Source organism: Panthera uncia, chromosome C2 (assembly GCF_023721935.1).
Source record: "Panthera uncia isolate 11264 chromosome C2, Puncia_PCG_1.0, whole genome shotgun sequence".
NCBI lineage: Eukaryota > Metazoa > Chordata > Mammalia > Carnivora > Felidae > Panthera > Panthera uncia.
This window is the reverse complement of record NC_064810.1, coordinates 65,242,248-65,256,767: the sequence shown is the minus strand read 5'-3', so window position 1 is coordinate 65,256,767 and position 14,520 is coordinate 65,242,248. Positions and strand designations below refer to the sequence as shown.

The 14,520-nt window shown below is 37.6% G+C and overlaps 1 protein-coding gene and 1 pseudogene across 2 annotated transcripts in view; one reads left to right on the top strand and one right to left on the bottom strand.

The window, feature by feature from the left end:
* Positions 1 to 14,520, top strand: part of RABL3 (RAB, member of RAS oncogene family like 3) — a 35,707-nt gene that overhangs the window by 8,828 nt on the left and 12,359 nt on the right. For both annotated transcript variants that reach the window (XM_049628239.1, XM_049628238.1), the window contains exons 3-4: positions 9,593 to 9,722; positions 13,246 to 13,360. In XM_049628239.1, the coding sequence (XP_049484196.1) occupies positions 9,593 to 9,722; positions 13,246 to 13,360 (245 nt within the window). The remainder of the gene's footprint in view (positions 1 to 9,592; positions 9,723 to 13,245; positions 13,361 to 14,520) is intronic.
* Positions 1,800 to 2,799, bottom strand: LOC125920990 (glyceraldehyde-3-phosphate dehydrogenase-like; annotated as a pseudogene).

Below are 14,520 nucleotides of genomic sequence, written 5' to 3'. Positions count from 1 at the left end.
GGGCTCTGTGCTGACAGCTTGCTCAGAGCCTGGAGCCTGCTTCGGATTCTGTGCCTTCTTCTGTCTCTGTCCTTCTGCCTCTTTTGCACTCTGTCTCTTTCTGCCTCTCAAAAATAAATAAATGTTAAAAAAATTTTTTTAAAAGAAATAAATAACAATAGTACTGAATGATGGCTTACTTTGCCTAAGCACCGATTTTACAAACTAATTCAAGTGATTCCCACAACAACCTTTCCAGATAGGTGCTCTTAGTGCCCCTATTTGATACATGAAGCAGTAGAGGCACAGAGGTGTTCTGTAGCAGCTTTTGTCTTGTCCAAGGTCACATTGCTAGTTAGTGATGGGTTGGAATTCAAACCCAGGTGGTCTGGTTCAAGAGCCTGTACTCTTGAGCACTATTCTGTACTGCCTCATGTTCCAGAATGGTATAAAGAAAAAAGTATTCTGCTGTTAAATACAGTAACCACTAGACTAATTGTGGCAATTTAAATTTAAATTAAATTAAATTAAAATTTTAGTTCCTCAAACAAACTAGCAACATTTGAACTGCCCAATAGTAACATGTTGCCAGTGGTTACTGTATTGGACATTTCCATCATTGCAGAACATTCTGAGACAGCACTGATAGACAACATTTATAGAGAAGGTTAAGTGTTAATAGCAGTTCAAGAGAAAAAGTTGAGGTGCTTGTAAAGAATGGAAAATTATATTGGGTGTCAATGATTGAACAGGTGGCCTGGACAATGGACAAATAGACTGACTATTCCTCAAGAAGGAGGATATATATTATAGGTGAAAGAGAAGTAAATGATAATAAATTCACTTCTGGACATGATGAAGGGAAGTATCTATGAGCTCTCCAACTGAAACTGTCCAGAAGGCATTCAGAGATGAGGTAGGGAAGCTTAAGAGAGAATTCTAAATTGGACTCATCTATATAGATATAATCCCGGACCGTGAGAGATGGTGAGTTTTTCCAAAAAGTGAATTTAGAAAGAGAAGATCTGAGAGAAAACCTTGGGGTATATTTGGAGAGTTGAAGATGAGAAGAGAGGTCAGAGAAAGATTGATCAAAGAGGTAAGAAGATAGCCAAAATGATGAAATACCACAAGAGTAAATGGAGATGAGAATTTCATGAAGGAGAGAATGAGTTTTGATATGAAATGCTATAGAGGTGTAAGAACTGAGAGAGAGGGAAAAAATGGTGATGATGAAGTCATTCCTGACCTTTGACCTTTGACCTTGCAATGGAAAGTTAGTAGTAGAAACCAAATGATGTGAGTAGGCAAAGAGGAAATAGAGACAAGTTTAAATCCATCTTTCACAAAGTTTAGAGGTTAAATAAAGGAGTGAATGGGTACAGAATAGAAGGGAAAGCGACAGTCTTTTTTTTAAAAACAGTCTTTTTTTAAAAAAAAGTCTTTTTTTTAAATGTGAGCTTGGCTAAAGGCAAAATAAGATTACTAGAAAGGAAGAGGCAATTAGCAGTAACCTTTATATTTTTCATTCATCCATTTGTTCCTTTAGTACATATATTACATGCCTCCCGAGTTTCAGACCCTGCAAGGAATTGGAAGTATAGCAGCAAATTAGACAAGTTTGGCAGTATACTTTTTTGATGGTATATGACAAGGTAGGGGTCCCCAAACTCCTCCCCTTCTTTGGGGGGTCTGGAATGGAAACTATATAGAGGTCAGAAGATTCTCAGTGTGTTGGGGAATGGGTTGGGCCAAGGACTTCCCAGCAGCTGAGGGCCTCTCTCTTCTTGCTTTCATTGGTCCTGTGGTCCAGGGAGCTCTTACTCCTTAGAGCCCATGTGGACCATAACGTCTACCACCCATTGCTATAGCCAAATTCATTGTCATACCAGGAAATGAGCTTGACAAAGTGGTGATTGAAGGCAATGCCAGCCCAGCATTGGAAGAGTGGGTGTCACTGTTAAAGTTGCAGGAGACAACCTGGTCCTCAGTGTAGCCCCAGATGCCCTTAAGGGGTCCTCTGATCCCTGCTTCACCACCTTCTTGATGTCACTGTGTTTGGCAGCTTTCTCTAGGTGGCAGGTCAAATCCATGACTAACACGCTGAGGGTAGGGACATGGAAGGCCATACCAGTGAGTTTCCCATTCAGCTCAGGGATGACCTTACCCATAGCCTTGGTGGTGCCAGTAGAAGCAGTTATGATATTCTGTGCAGCCCTGTGGCCATCATGCCACAGCTTCTCAGAGGGACCACCCATGGTCTTCTGGGTGGCAGTGATGGCATATACTGTGGTCATGTGTCCCTCCATGATCCCACAGTTGTCACAGATGACCTTGGCCAGAGGTGCAAAGTAGTTGGTGGTGCAGGAGGCATTGCTAACAATCTTGACGGAGTTGTATTTCTCATGGTTCATGCCCATCACAAACTTGGCCACTTCAGCAGAAGGGGCAGAGATGATGACCCTCTTGGCCCCATCCTTCAAGTGAGCCCCAGCTTTCTCCATGGTGATGAAGACCCAGTGGACTCCACAACATACTCAGCATCAGCATCACTCCATTTGATGTTAGCGAGATCTTGCTCCTAGAAGACAGAATTAGGCTTTCCATTGATGGCAAGTTTCCCATTCTCAGCCTTGACTGTGCTGTTGAGTTTGCCATGGGTGGAATCATACTGGAACTGTCCATGTTGTTAAGGTCAACGAAGGGGTCATTGATGACAACAGTATCCACTTTGCCAGAGTCAAAAGGAACCGTGGTGACCAGGCGCCCAATATGGTCAAATCCATTTACTCCAGGCTTCACCATTGTGTCTCAGGGATGTGGCTGGCACTGCATCAGAAGATGTGGCTGTCTGTCAAAGGGGGAAGAGCAGGGGCACCTGGATGGCTCAGTTGGTTAAGCGCCTGACTCCTGGTTTCGGCTCAGGTCATGATCTTACAGTTTGTGCAGAGCCCGCTTGGGGTTCTCTCTCTCTCCCTCTCTCTGCCCCTCCCCTGCTCATGCTCGCTCTCTCTCTCTCTCTCTCTCTCTCTCTCTTTCTCTCAAAATAAATAAATAAATAAACTTAAAAAAATTTTTTTAAATAAAAGGGTGGAGGAAGAGCAGAGAGCCTCTTCATGCTTTATAAAAGTTACAAATAATAGGGGCACCTGGGTGGCTCAGTTGGTTGGGCATCTGACTTCAGCTCAGGTCATGATCTCACAGCTAATGGGTTTGAGCTCTGCATCTGGCTCTGTGCTGACAGCTCAGAGCCTGGAGCCTGCTTTGGATTCTGTGTCTCCCTCTCTCTCTCTGCCCCTCCCCAACTCATGCTCTGTCTCTCTCTCCGTCAAAAATAAATAAACATTAAAAATTTTTAAATAAAAGTTACAAGTAATAGGTAAACTCCTCAAATGAGGTAAAGCCTTTCGTACTTAGTCTTGATATAGTTTCTAATAAAAAATTAAAAGGTGAGTAAATGAGAAGTACCAAAGTGACAGCAGCATTGAGGAGTCTGGTTCCTTTTCCCACTTAATTAGCAGCATATACTGTTGCTACATTTTGAGAAAATCCTTGCTTGCATAGCTGTCAAGTCTTTAATGACTTAAAGTATCAGATACTTGATGACCTGATTTAAATATAAAACATATTTCTTATAATTTGCCATTACTCTCAGTCATGCTGGGCTCTTAGCATTGCACCAACTTACCACTTACTGTATCCAGAGCAATACTTGTTGTAATGTCAAGTTTTCCCTTGGAGACCACTCACCCATATGAAAGATATGTCATAGCTACAAACTATAAGCCACTGGTTTAAAATTCTTAGGACTCATTCCATTTGAATTAAGTTAAGCTAAATATTAGTTGAGCAAGTTGGAAAGGAAGAAGGGTACCTTCTCTTGTAATTCTGGAAGGAGACAATGAAAGAATTGATTAGGGAAGGTATTCTGTGGTAGGAAAGAGTATAGATGAGGACATCCATGTGGCTTGGGAGTGAGTATATGTAGCCAGAGCAAGCTGGCTAACAGACCTAGTACATTGCAAGACTAAGAGGGCATGCTACATATGTATTACGTGATTGCTATTCTTGGAAGTCACCGTACAGTCTTTTTTTTTTTTTTTTTTAATTTATTTATTTTTGGGACAGAGAGAGACAGAGCATGAACGGGGGAGGGGCAGAGAGAGAGGGAGACACAGAATCGGAAACAGGCTCCAGGCTCCGAGCCATCAGCCCAGAGCCTGACGCGGGGCTCGAACTCACAGACCGCGAGATCGTGACCTGGCTGAAGTCGGACGCCCAACCGACTGCGCCACCCAGGCGCCCCCACCGTACAGTCTTTTAGGGGAGGCAACATTAGACATTTGAAATAATTTTAGAGAAAAAAAGTGATGTCCTGCATTGATTGCCAAACTTAATTGTATGTCAGAATCACCTAGGGATCTGTCTGTAAAAGTACAGATTTTTGAGCCCCATCCCAGAAGCTTCAGGGACAGTCTAAGAATCTAATTTTTGTTTAAGAAATCAAAAATGCAACTTGAATCTAATTTTTAACAAGGTTTCTATTCGTTCTGATTTAGTTTATTTTCAGAATTGTACTTGAGAAGCACTGGAATTCAGTCAAATAAGAAATCCAATGTGATAAACCCTTGGAAGATGAAATATTCTGAATTTATTCATTGATTTAAACAAACATATCCAAGCATCTAATATGTGCCAGTTATTATGCTATTTTCTTGGTCTACCGATATGAATAATGCATGACTTCTCCCCTTAGGCTTACAGTCTAATAGAATATACATCAGCAGATAAATTATACAATATGGTTAGTGAAATGATAGATGGATAATAACTTCTTATCAGGGTGTTATGGGAGCAAATAGTAGTATCTAACTGGCTCTGGTTGGTTTTAGATGGGGAAAGGAGGCAGAATCAAGAAAGGCTCACTAAAGTGGCTGAGCTTTTCAGTAACAGATAATTGACCCTTTCCAGTGGCTTAGCATGGAAATATTTATAAAATATACATTTCCCTGTGTTTTCAAACAAAACTCACATAGTTAAACTTTCTTTTAATGTTTATTTCTTTGTTTTGAGAGGGGAAGGGTGGAGAGAGAGGAGCAGAGAGAGAGAGAGAGAGAGAGAGAGGGAGAAAATCCCAAGAGAATCCCACTGTCAGTGCAGAGCCCAATGCGGGGCTCAGTCTCATGAACCATGAGATCATGACCTGAGCCAAAATAAAGAGTTGGATGCTTCACTGGCTATTCCACCGATGCCCCTAGTTTAACTTTTTTATTGATGACTTAGCATGATCACGTATTATCAGTTCTTTCACCATACAGCAAAATAGTGATACCTTTTATCACAATATACAGGAGTAATTTTCATCATCCACAGGGCTGCCCAACTGCTATCATTTTGTTATTCTCATTTTTCTGTCCTATCCTCTTTGTTGTCAATCTGATAATGGTCTTCTCTTGTCAATGTGATGGTATGTAGAGTATCTTACTTAAATTTTTCCTTAAAAGTATTTGGACAAAAATATGTGAATAAGTAAAAAGTGTGATGCATTCTGTTAAATATGTGAGTTTTAGTACATTTTATGACATCTATTTTTAACCACTTAGCTATCTTGCTTTTTATTATTTCACAGCCACTAAGTGTATATAATACAACTTCATTTTATAGGCAAAGAAACTGAGGATCAAAAATATCAGGGATAATCAGTGGCAATCAAGAGTATAATCTAGGCCTCCTGATAACCAAAATAGTTCCATTTTATAAAATCAGCAGTTCTTAACTAGGGGTTATGGCAAAATCATTTGGAGAATGGTTCAAATTATGCATAAGCTAAATCCCAAAGGTCCTGATTCAGTAAGTCTGGCTTATTCTTTTTTTTTTTTTTCTTTAAGGACTTTTTTCTCTCTCTCTTTTTTTTTCATTGTTACTGAGGTATAATTAACACATAAAATTGCAAGATATTTAAAGTGTATATCGTTGGTGATTTGATAGACATCATGAAAAGATTCTTCTCATCTACGTAGTTAACACATCTGTTACATACTTGCTCGCTTATTTATTTATGTATTTATTTGGAACATTTAAGTTCTCTCTTAGCTTATTTCAGTTATATAATACAAAGTTATCAATTATAGTTACCATGTTTTAAATTAGATCCTAAGATCTATCCATCTTATAAACTCTGTACCTTTTTCCCAATCTTTACCCATTCCCAACTCCTGGCAACTACGTTTCTACTGTCTGTTTCTAGAAGTTTGATTTTTTATTTAGATTCCATATGTAAGTAGTGCCGTGCACGATTTGTCTTTATCTGACTCTTTTCACTTAGCGTAATTCCCTTGAGGCCCATCCATGTATTTGCAAACAGCAGGATTTCCTTTCCTCCTGGCTGAATAATATTCCAGTGTCTGTGTATGTGTATGTACACACCATATCTTCTTTATTAATCATCCATTGATTGACATGCACTTAGATTGTTTTCATACCTTGGCTATTGTGCAGTGAACATGAGAGTCCAGATATCTCTTCAGTATCTTGTTTTCATTTCTTTTGAATAAATCCCCAGAAGTGGGATTACTGGATTATGTGGTAGTTTAGTTTTATTTTTAATTTTTTAAGGAACTTCCATACTGTTTTTCATAGTCGTTGTACTAATATACATTCCTACCAGCAGTGCACAAGAGCTTTTTTTCATCCACATCCTTGCCCACACTTGTTATCTCTTATCTTTTTTTGTTTTTAATTTTTTTATTTATTTTGAGAGAAAGATCAAGAGAGGGGCAGAGAGAGAGAGAGAGAGAGAGAGAGAGAGAGAGAAAATCCCAAGCAGGCTCCACACTGTCAGTGCAGAGCCGGACATGGGGCTCAAACCCACGAACCTTGAGATCATGACCTGAGCCAGAGTCAATAGTCAGATGCTTAACTAATTGAGCCACCCAGGCACCTGATCTCTTTGTCTTTTTTATGACAGCCATTCTAATGGGTGTGAGGTGATATCTCATTGTAGTTTTTGATTTGTATTTCCCTGATTAGTGATGTCGAGCACTTATTCATGTACTTGTTGGCCATTGTCTTTTTGGAAAAATGTCTCTTCAGTTCCTTTGATCATATTTAAATCAGATTGCTTGTTTTTTTGCTATTTAGTTGTGTGAGTTCTTATATATTTTGGACATTAACCCCTATCAGATATATGATTGGCATGTATTTTCTCCCATTCCATAGATTGCCTTTTCACTTTTTTGATGGTTTCCTTTGCTGTGTAGAAGCTCTTTCATTTGATGTAGTTCCACTTGCTTATATTTCCTTTTGTTGGAACATATATTTTTTTAAAAATTCTTGGAAGATTCTGATGCACATCTCCCAACCACCACACTATAATCTGGCTCTTAGCTATATTCTAATACATATAGTTCCCATATATCAGGATCTATTTCTGAATAGTTATATAGTATAGTCAATAAATGGCTGTAGAGTCTAGATCATGAGAAAGGGAGAGACTTTATTTTTTTTTATTAATGTTTATTTTTGAGAGAAAAGGAGAGAGAGAGACACAGAGTGTGAGTGGAGGAGGCACAGAGAGAGGGAGACACAGAATCTGAAGCAGGCTCCAGGTTCTGAGCATCAGCACAGAGCCCAACATGGGGCTCAAACTCACAAACTGTGAGGTCATGACCTACGCTGAAGTCTGATACTTAACCAACTAAGCCACCTAGGTGCTCCTGAGGAAGGAGAGACTTTAGAGTTTACTCTAAGAATGTCTCCTAGAGGGTTTTTAGCAGAAGGGGATGTGATCTAATTTGCATTTAAAAGGATCACGCTAATTACTATATGAAAAACAAATGGGAAGAGGGGTGCAAAGCGGGGAGAAATGAGTAGGCAAGGCTATAGTGGGGAGATCATTTAGGAGATGATTGCATTAATTCAGGCAAAGAGAAGGATCAAGGCTTTGACCTGGATGCTAATAGTGGAGATGGTGAGAAATGAACTGATTTTTGATATATTTTTAAGACAAAAGCAATAGGATTTTCTGACAAATCAGATATGCAGTATGAAATGAGTTAAAGATCACTCTTAAGTTTTTGGTCCTTTGAGTAATGGGAAGGATGGAATTGCCTTTTACTGGGAGAAGAATAGTCTTAAGAGGAAGATCAGGAAATTATTTTCAGATATGTTAAATTTGAGGTGCCTGTTAGACATCCAAATTGTAGTCTAGTGGATATGGTAGCCTGAAGTTCAAGGGACTAGTCCAGGATGGATATAAATTTGGAATTCATCAACATAATGATGACATTTAAAATCATAAGATTAAATGAAGTTGTCAAGAGAGCCAGTATTGATAAAGAAAAGAGATCCAAGAACTAAACCTTGGGATGCTCCAACAATTAGGGAGGTAAAGATCACCCAAATGGAGACTGAAAAGGATTAGCCAGTGAAATGGGAAGAAAACCAGGAGAGCGCAATAACCTGGAAGCTATGTACTGCAAAGCCGAAGAGTAATTATTTGTATCAGTTGGGAAGGTAAGATGAAAACTGCTCATTCGTTGATCATTGGATTTAGCAATGTGGAAGCCATTGGTGACCTTGATAAGGAATGTTTTAGTGGAGTGATTGGGGCACAAGTGTGACAGGAATGAGTTCAAAAGAGAATGAATGTAAGGAAAAGAATTAGAGACTTGAGAATAGACACCTCTCTGGAGAACTTTTGCTGTAAAAAGGAATAGAGAAGTGGTATGGTAGCTGGAAGAGGACTTGAGTTCAAGAGAAGCTTATTTTAAGATGGGAAAAATTATGGCATGTTTGTATGCTGATAGGACTTATTCAACAGAGAGGGAATATTTGATGATAAAAAGGAGAAGTGATAGAGCTACACCTTTGATGAGAAAAGGGACATAGGATCTCAGGCATAAAGAAGAAAGGGATTTGGCCTTGGGGACACAGAGAGTTTCTCTGTAATGGCTGGAGGAAAAGCAGATTATATGGGCACAGATGCGGGGAGGTGGATAGATACGTGAAGAACAGGCTGTCGAAATTCTCTTCCGATTGCTTCTGTCTCAAGAAACAAGGTTCTTACCTGTTCTTAAGGATAGGGAAAAGATTTTGGAAATTTGAAAAAGAAGAGAAATTGTGAAATAGTTATCTAGGAAAGGAAAAGAGGGAATGGACTATGAAACTTATTAAAGGGCAGCCCCAAAGGTAGACTGGAATTTAAAATGAATCCAGTCAGCTTGAATGTGTATTTTTCTGAGTTTCACATTCAGCTAAGCTGGGTTACAGGCATGGAATTGGAGAAAAGGTGGATAGAGTCAAGGTTGGAATTTGGTCAGATGAACACAGTGCAAGAGAGGGACAAAGGAGTGACTGAAGTGATGAATTATGGCATTTATCCACAGGAAGTGAAGATTTGGAAATGGAGGGAGAGCTGTAAATGTTAGGATTGTTGTATGAGAGAGTATTAGAGGGAGGACTCTTGAAAGACAGGAGGTGATCAGAGAGGTGGTATGAGAATGATACGAAAGAGCCATGCTGATACGGAATGTCCAGTGCTTTAAACTGGAATGAGGGTGCTCCTAGTGTCTTTAGTGGTTATAATAATTATTTTGATGGATTGATTTGTTAGGTTCATGACTACAAAGAAGGAACCCCAGAAGAGAAGACCTACTATATAGAATTATGGGATGTTGGAGGCTCTGTGGGCAGTGCCAGCAGTGTGAAAAGCACAAGAGCAGTGTTCTACAACTCTGTAAATGGTAAAGCATTTTTTATTTCTACTGTATATTAATGGTCTAGGAGTACAGATAATCAGATATAGAATATGCTATGGGATGCTAGACACGTCTTATTTTAAGGAAGATCTAATGTACTGACAACTTTTTAAATCTGCATATCACATTTTATTTTTTTCTTAATGTTTATTTATTTTTGAGAGAGAGAGATAACCTGGAGCAGACTTCCAGGTGGAGGTGTATAATCGAGGACATAACTGGAATGCACAAAGCACCTACTTGTCAAGGGACTAAACCACTGAGAGCTATGATTTACCTATAGAATTTTTTTTATCTTCTGCCCCTTTCTTAGTTCATTTTTTTAAAGCACTTTTTTTTTTCTTTTACTGTGAAATATAATCCCAACTTGTCTTTGATGTACAAGATTTGGTGTCTCACGGGGCACCTGGGTGGCTCAGTCAGTTAAGTGTCCGACTTCGGCTCAGGTCATGGTCTCACAGTTTGTGAGTTTGAGCCCCATGTTGGGCTCTGTGCTGACAGCTCAGAGCCTGGAGCCTGCTTCTGATTCTCTGTCCCTATCTCTGTGTTCCTCCCCTGTTCTTGTTCTGTCTCTCCCTCTCTCTCTCTCAAAAATAAATAAACATTAAAAAAAATTTTTTTTTAAAAAGCTTTGCCATCTCACCCTTTTCCTTCTAGTAGATGCTTAGCTCTTAATTGCACCTCATTTATACTATGCTTAGATCACATTCAATATTAGGTAAACATTGCAATTATTCAGTACCTTCTTTGTTCTTATAGCCCCCTTTGAATATCTTATCTTCCCATATCATAAGGTGTTGTGGATACTATAACAAGAAGTAGAGATGGCCATTGGATACATACTATAAAATACAGGATGAGTTGTGTTCGTTCAGACCTGAAGTGTCACAATCTATTTGAAGAAACAAAACATTCATAAATGGAACAAAACAGTTATAAGATGGTGACACTAATATATGATATTGTCAGGCAAGAAAATACATGATAATGGCATATATTAATAGAATGTATATAAATGAGAAAAACAGTAAGGTCAGACTGGTGTAGTGTTCAGTGACTTCTTAGAGAACAGAAGAGAAGGAAATGAAGCCTGGTTTAGATCTAGAATCAAGTGATAAACTTGGATTATATCAATCAAATGACTTGACAAAGTTGCTACCACTCTGATCTGGCAACACTTTTGCCGTTTAGATCTTTTTGAGAAAGAGTTAAGATCAAAATTATAAATACATAATAAAGGCCATTTAAATCCTAGAAACTTTATGGAGTTCTGAGTTGTGAACTTATTAAGTGCTGAAGAAGTCCATCTAAATCCATATTTATTTATCTTTTTTATACCTACTATTCATTAGTGATTTGTCTCTTCCTTGAATATTATTGAAATAGTTGCATATATATTATGTTAATAATATATATTATGTTAATTTGTATATATGACAAAACTGAGATATATTCCTCTTTCTTAAAGTTTAAAAAGAAATCCCTGTTAAGAAAGGCCAATTTTTATGTTCTTTCACCTTAGCTCTGGAACATTTCTCTTGGTAGAAGCACTGAAGGTTCTTTACTCCATCTACCATCCTTGGTTTCTTAAGAAACAGAGCAGAAGGATCACTCCATTCAAATGCACAGTCTTTACTCTTAACAGTTACTTTCTTCCCTCAAACCCTACCTTTCTCCCACTGTGATGAACTAGGCTGGCAGTCCCTGAAGGAAACCTGTAAAGTGTATGTGCCCCTTTTGAAGGTTAGAACATATTCTGATTAACTGTCACACTGACTTCTTTCCTTTGGGCCCCACTGTGGCCCTTATAGCCCATAATCTACCAAGAAAGAACTTTCAGCTCATTGGAAAATAAAGAAAAAGGGTGCTCAAATGTCCTTAAAAGCTCAAAAGCCTTAAAGAGAGAGCCTCCAAAAATAAACTCCTCCCTATTCAGCTAATAGCTCATCTAGGCCTTTGTAATCCTTGCATCTCCCAACCAAAAGCCTCACCCATAATTTTTTGATATTTATATCTGGGAAGTTAGGGAGAGAAGAAAAAGCCACTCCTTTACTTAATTCTGCTTTCCCCCAATCTTTTGCTGTTAGATTACCTGAGTTCAAATTCTGCCTAACTCACTTACCATGTGATTGAGAGCAAGTTTCTCAGCCTCACTGAGCTTTAGTTTCCACACGTGTACAATGAAGATGCTAATTCTTACCTAACATGAGGGATGTTCTGAAATCAAATTAGAGAACACATATAAGGCACAATGTGTAGCATATAAGTGCTGAATAGATATTAGCTATATTCTTTAATGGTAGCTCTTTTTAAATCTATCCTGTATCATGTGTCCTTAATGCCTAATAGAACCCATTATTGAGGAAAGTAGAGTGAGTACAATTGAATACAGGGCAAGTGTCAGATCTGTATTTCTCTATTTGTTCCAGATGCCAGGAGGATACAGATTTATCTGAGCAAGCTGTAACTTGCACAAGCACCTTATTTGCACAAATGTCTGTAAAAATCGGAGAAGCCAAATAGTTCTAACTTTTCTGCCCTTCTTTTTCAAATTGACATATCTCACATCTTGAAGACAGAGGAATCATCAGTTTCACATCATCTCTTCATAGTAGAATCTAGGTAACATAGGAAATGGTTGAGGGTTTGAAAATCTGTAGTCTTCTAACCACATGATGATACTCTAAACTCTGCTATGCATTTTCCTTTTGTCTACCTGCTCTGCATTTTTGTCTGCTATACCTGATTCTATGTAATTGTATTTCTGAACCTCATTACATTTTGTTATTTTTCTCAATCTCTCAGAAGTCCACCTATTTTCTACTATTCATACTTTTTGACTGGCTTTTCCTACCTTCTTCTAGTGACATAGTTCTTTTGCTCTAATAACTATCTCATAGATATCAAGCTTTCATAGCTAGTCATTAATTCAAAGAACTAAAAGATTAGACTTTTGAGTTAATTAGGCTCAGTTGATTTACATTTTGTCAGCTGCAAAATAGCAATTATATCAAATTAAATAAATATATTTTTCATAAATTTTTATTATTTAATATTTTATTAAGTAGTAGTGTATGTGTGATATCTATGACGGTACTATGCACAGTGCTGAAACAATTAGCTTTTGTAGGAATATAATTTCTTAAATACTTGAAATAGTTTTGATTCCTTTCATTGATGAGGTAGTTCTATAGTTAGGACCAGGCAGAAGAAGCACTCATCAAGTGTTTAATAAAGAAAGGCAGAAAAGACATTCTAAAAGTGTACTGACATTTTGCCAGCCCCTATAGAATTAAAAAGGGTTATATAACTGACAGAGAAAATTTTGTAATTAATGATTTGTAGAAATTTGTAGAGCAAATTTTAAATTAATTGTGCCTGTGTTTGTTAATCATCCTAGAATGCTAGGTTTATTCAGCAACCTTGTATTTACTTAGCCTCACTTTGCCAGTTGTAAAGTGAAGAGAAATTGTTGGAGTATTGACATGAGTTTCTTTGATTATTTTAGGTATTATTTTAGTACATGACTTAACAAATAAGAAGTCATCCCAAAACTTGTATCGTTGGTCATTGGAAGCTCTCAACAGGGATTTGGTGCCAACTGGAGTGTTGGTAACAAATGGGTAAGCCCAGATTACTTCACTTTTAGTGTGAAATGTTACAGCAATCACAGGAATATACCTAACACAATAACACTTTGTAAGATGTCTGATTCGAAATTTTTTTTCTCTCCGTCTATAGATTGTCTTTTTATTCTCTTACCAGTTATCTTTCAAGCATTAGTTTTTCGTCTTGATGCAGTCTGATTTCTCAATTTTTTCTTTTACATATTGTGCTTTGGGTATCAAATCTAACAACTCTTTGCCTAATCTCAGATCATACAGGTTTTCTCCTGTTTCTTTTAGAAACTTTGTTGTTGAAAGTTTATCTTTAGATCTGTGACCTGGTTTGAATAAGTTATGACGTGTGGGGTTTTGATTGAGGTTGACTTTTGTATATGAATGTCCGGTTTTTCCAACACCATTGGTTCAAAAGATTATCCTTTCTCCATTGAATGTCTTTTACTCCTTTGCCAAAAATCAGTTGACCATATTTATATGGTTCTATTTCAAGACCCTGTGATTCTGTACAACTGGTCTGTGTGTCTGTCCCTTCACCAATATGACATTGTCTTCGTTATTGTAACATTATAGTAAGTCTTAAAAGTATATAATGTGGTTCCTTTTTCAGAATTGGTTAGCTATTCTAGTTCATTTGCTTTTCCATATAAATTGAAACCAACTTTCTATATTGACAAAAATTCAGCTTGGATTTTGATTGAATTGCATTTAATCTATAAATCAAATTGGAAAGAAATTTTGTTGCATGTTCCAATCCATGAACACAGTATGTCTCTCCATTTATTTTTCAAAGCAAATTCTAGACATTGTATCATATCGTCTATATATACTTCTGTGTATAACTTTAAATGATAAGGACTTTTTTAATATAACCAAAATATAATTGTTCCACATGATTCCTTACTATTAAATATTATTTTAATTCCCCACATGTCTCATAAATGTTGATTTGCTCAAAATAGTATCTAGATAAGATCTATTCATTGTATTTTGTTTGTTAAGTACCTTTTAATCTTACATTCCCCTTCCCCCCCCCCCCCCTTTTTTTTCTTTTGCACTCTGGCAGTTTGTGAAAGATAGTTTGCTTGTCCTGTAGAGTTTCTTGTATTCTGGATTTTGCTGACTATATCTGTGTAATGTCTGTTTACCTTGTTTCTCTGAAC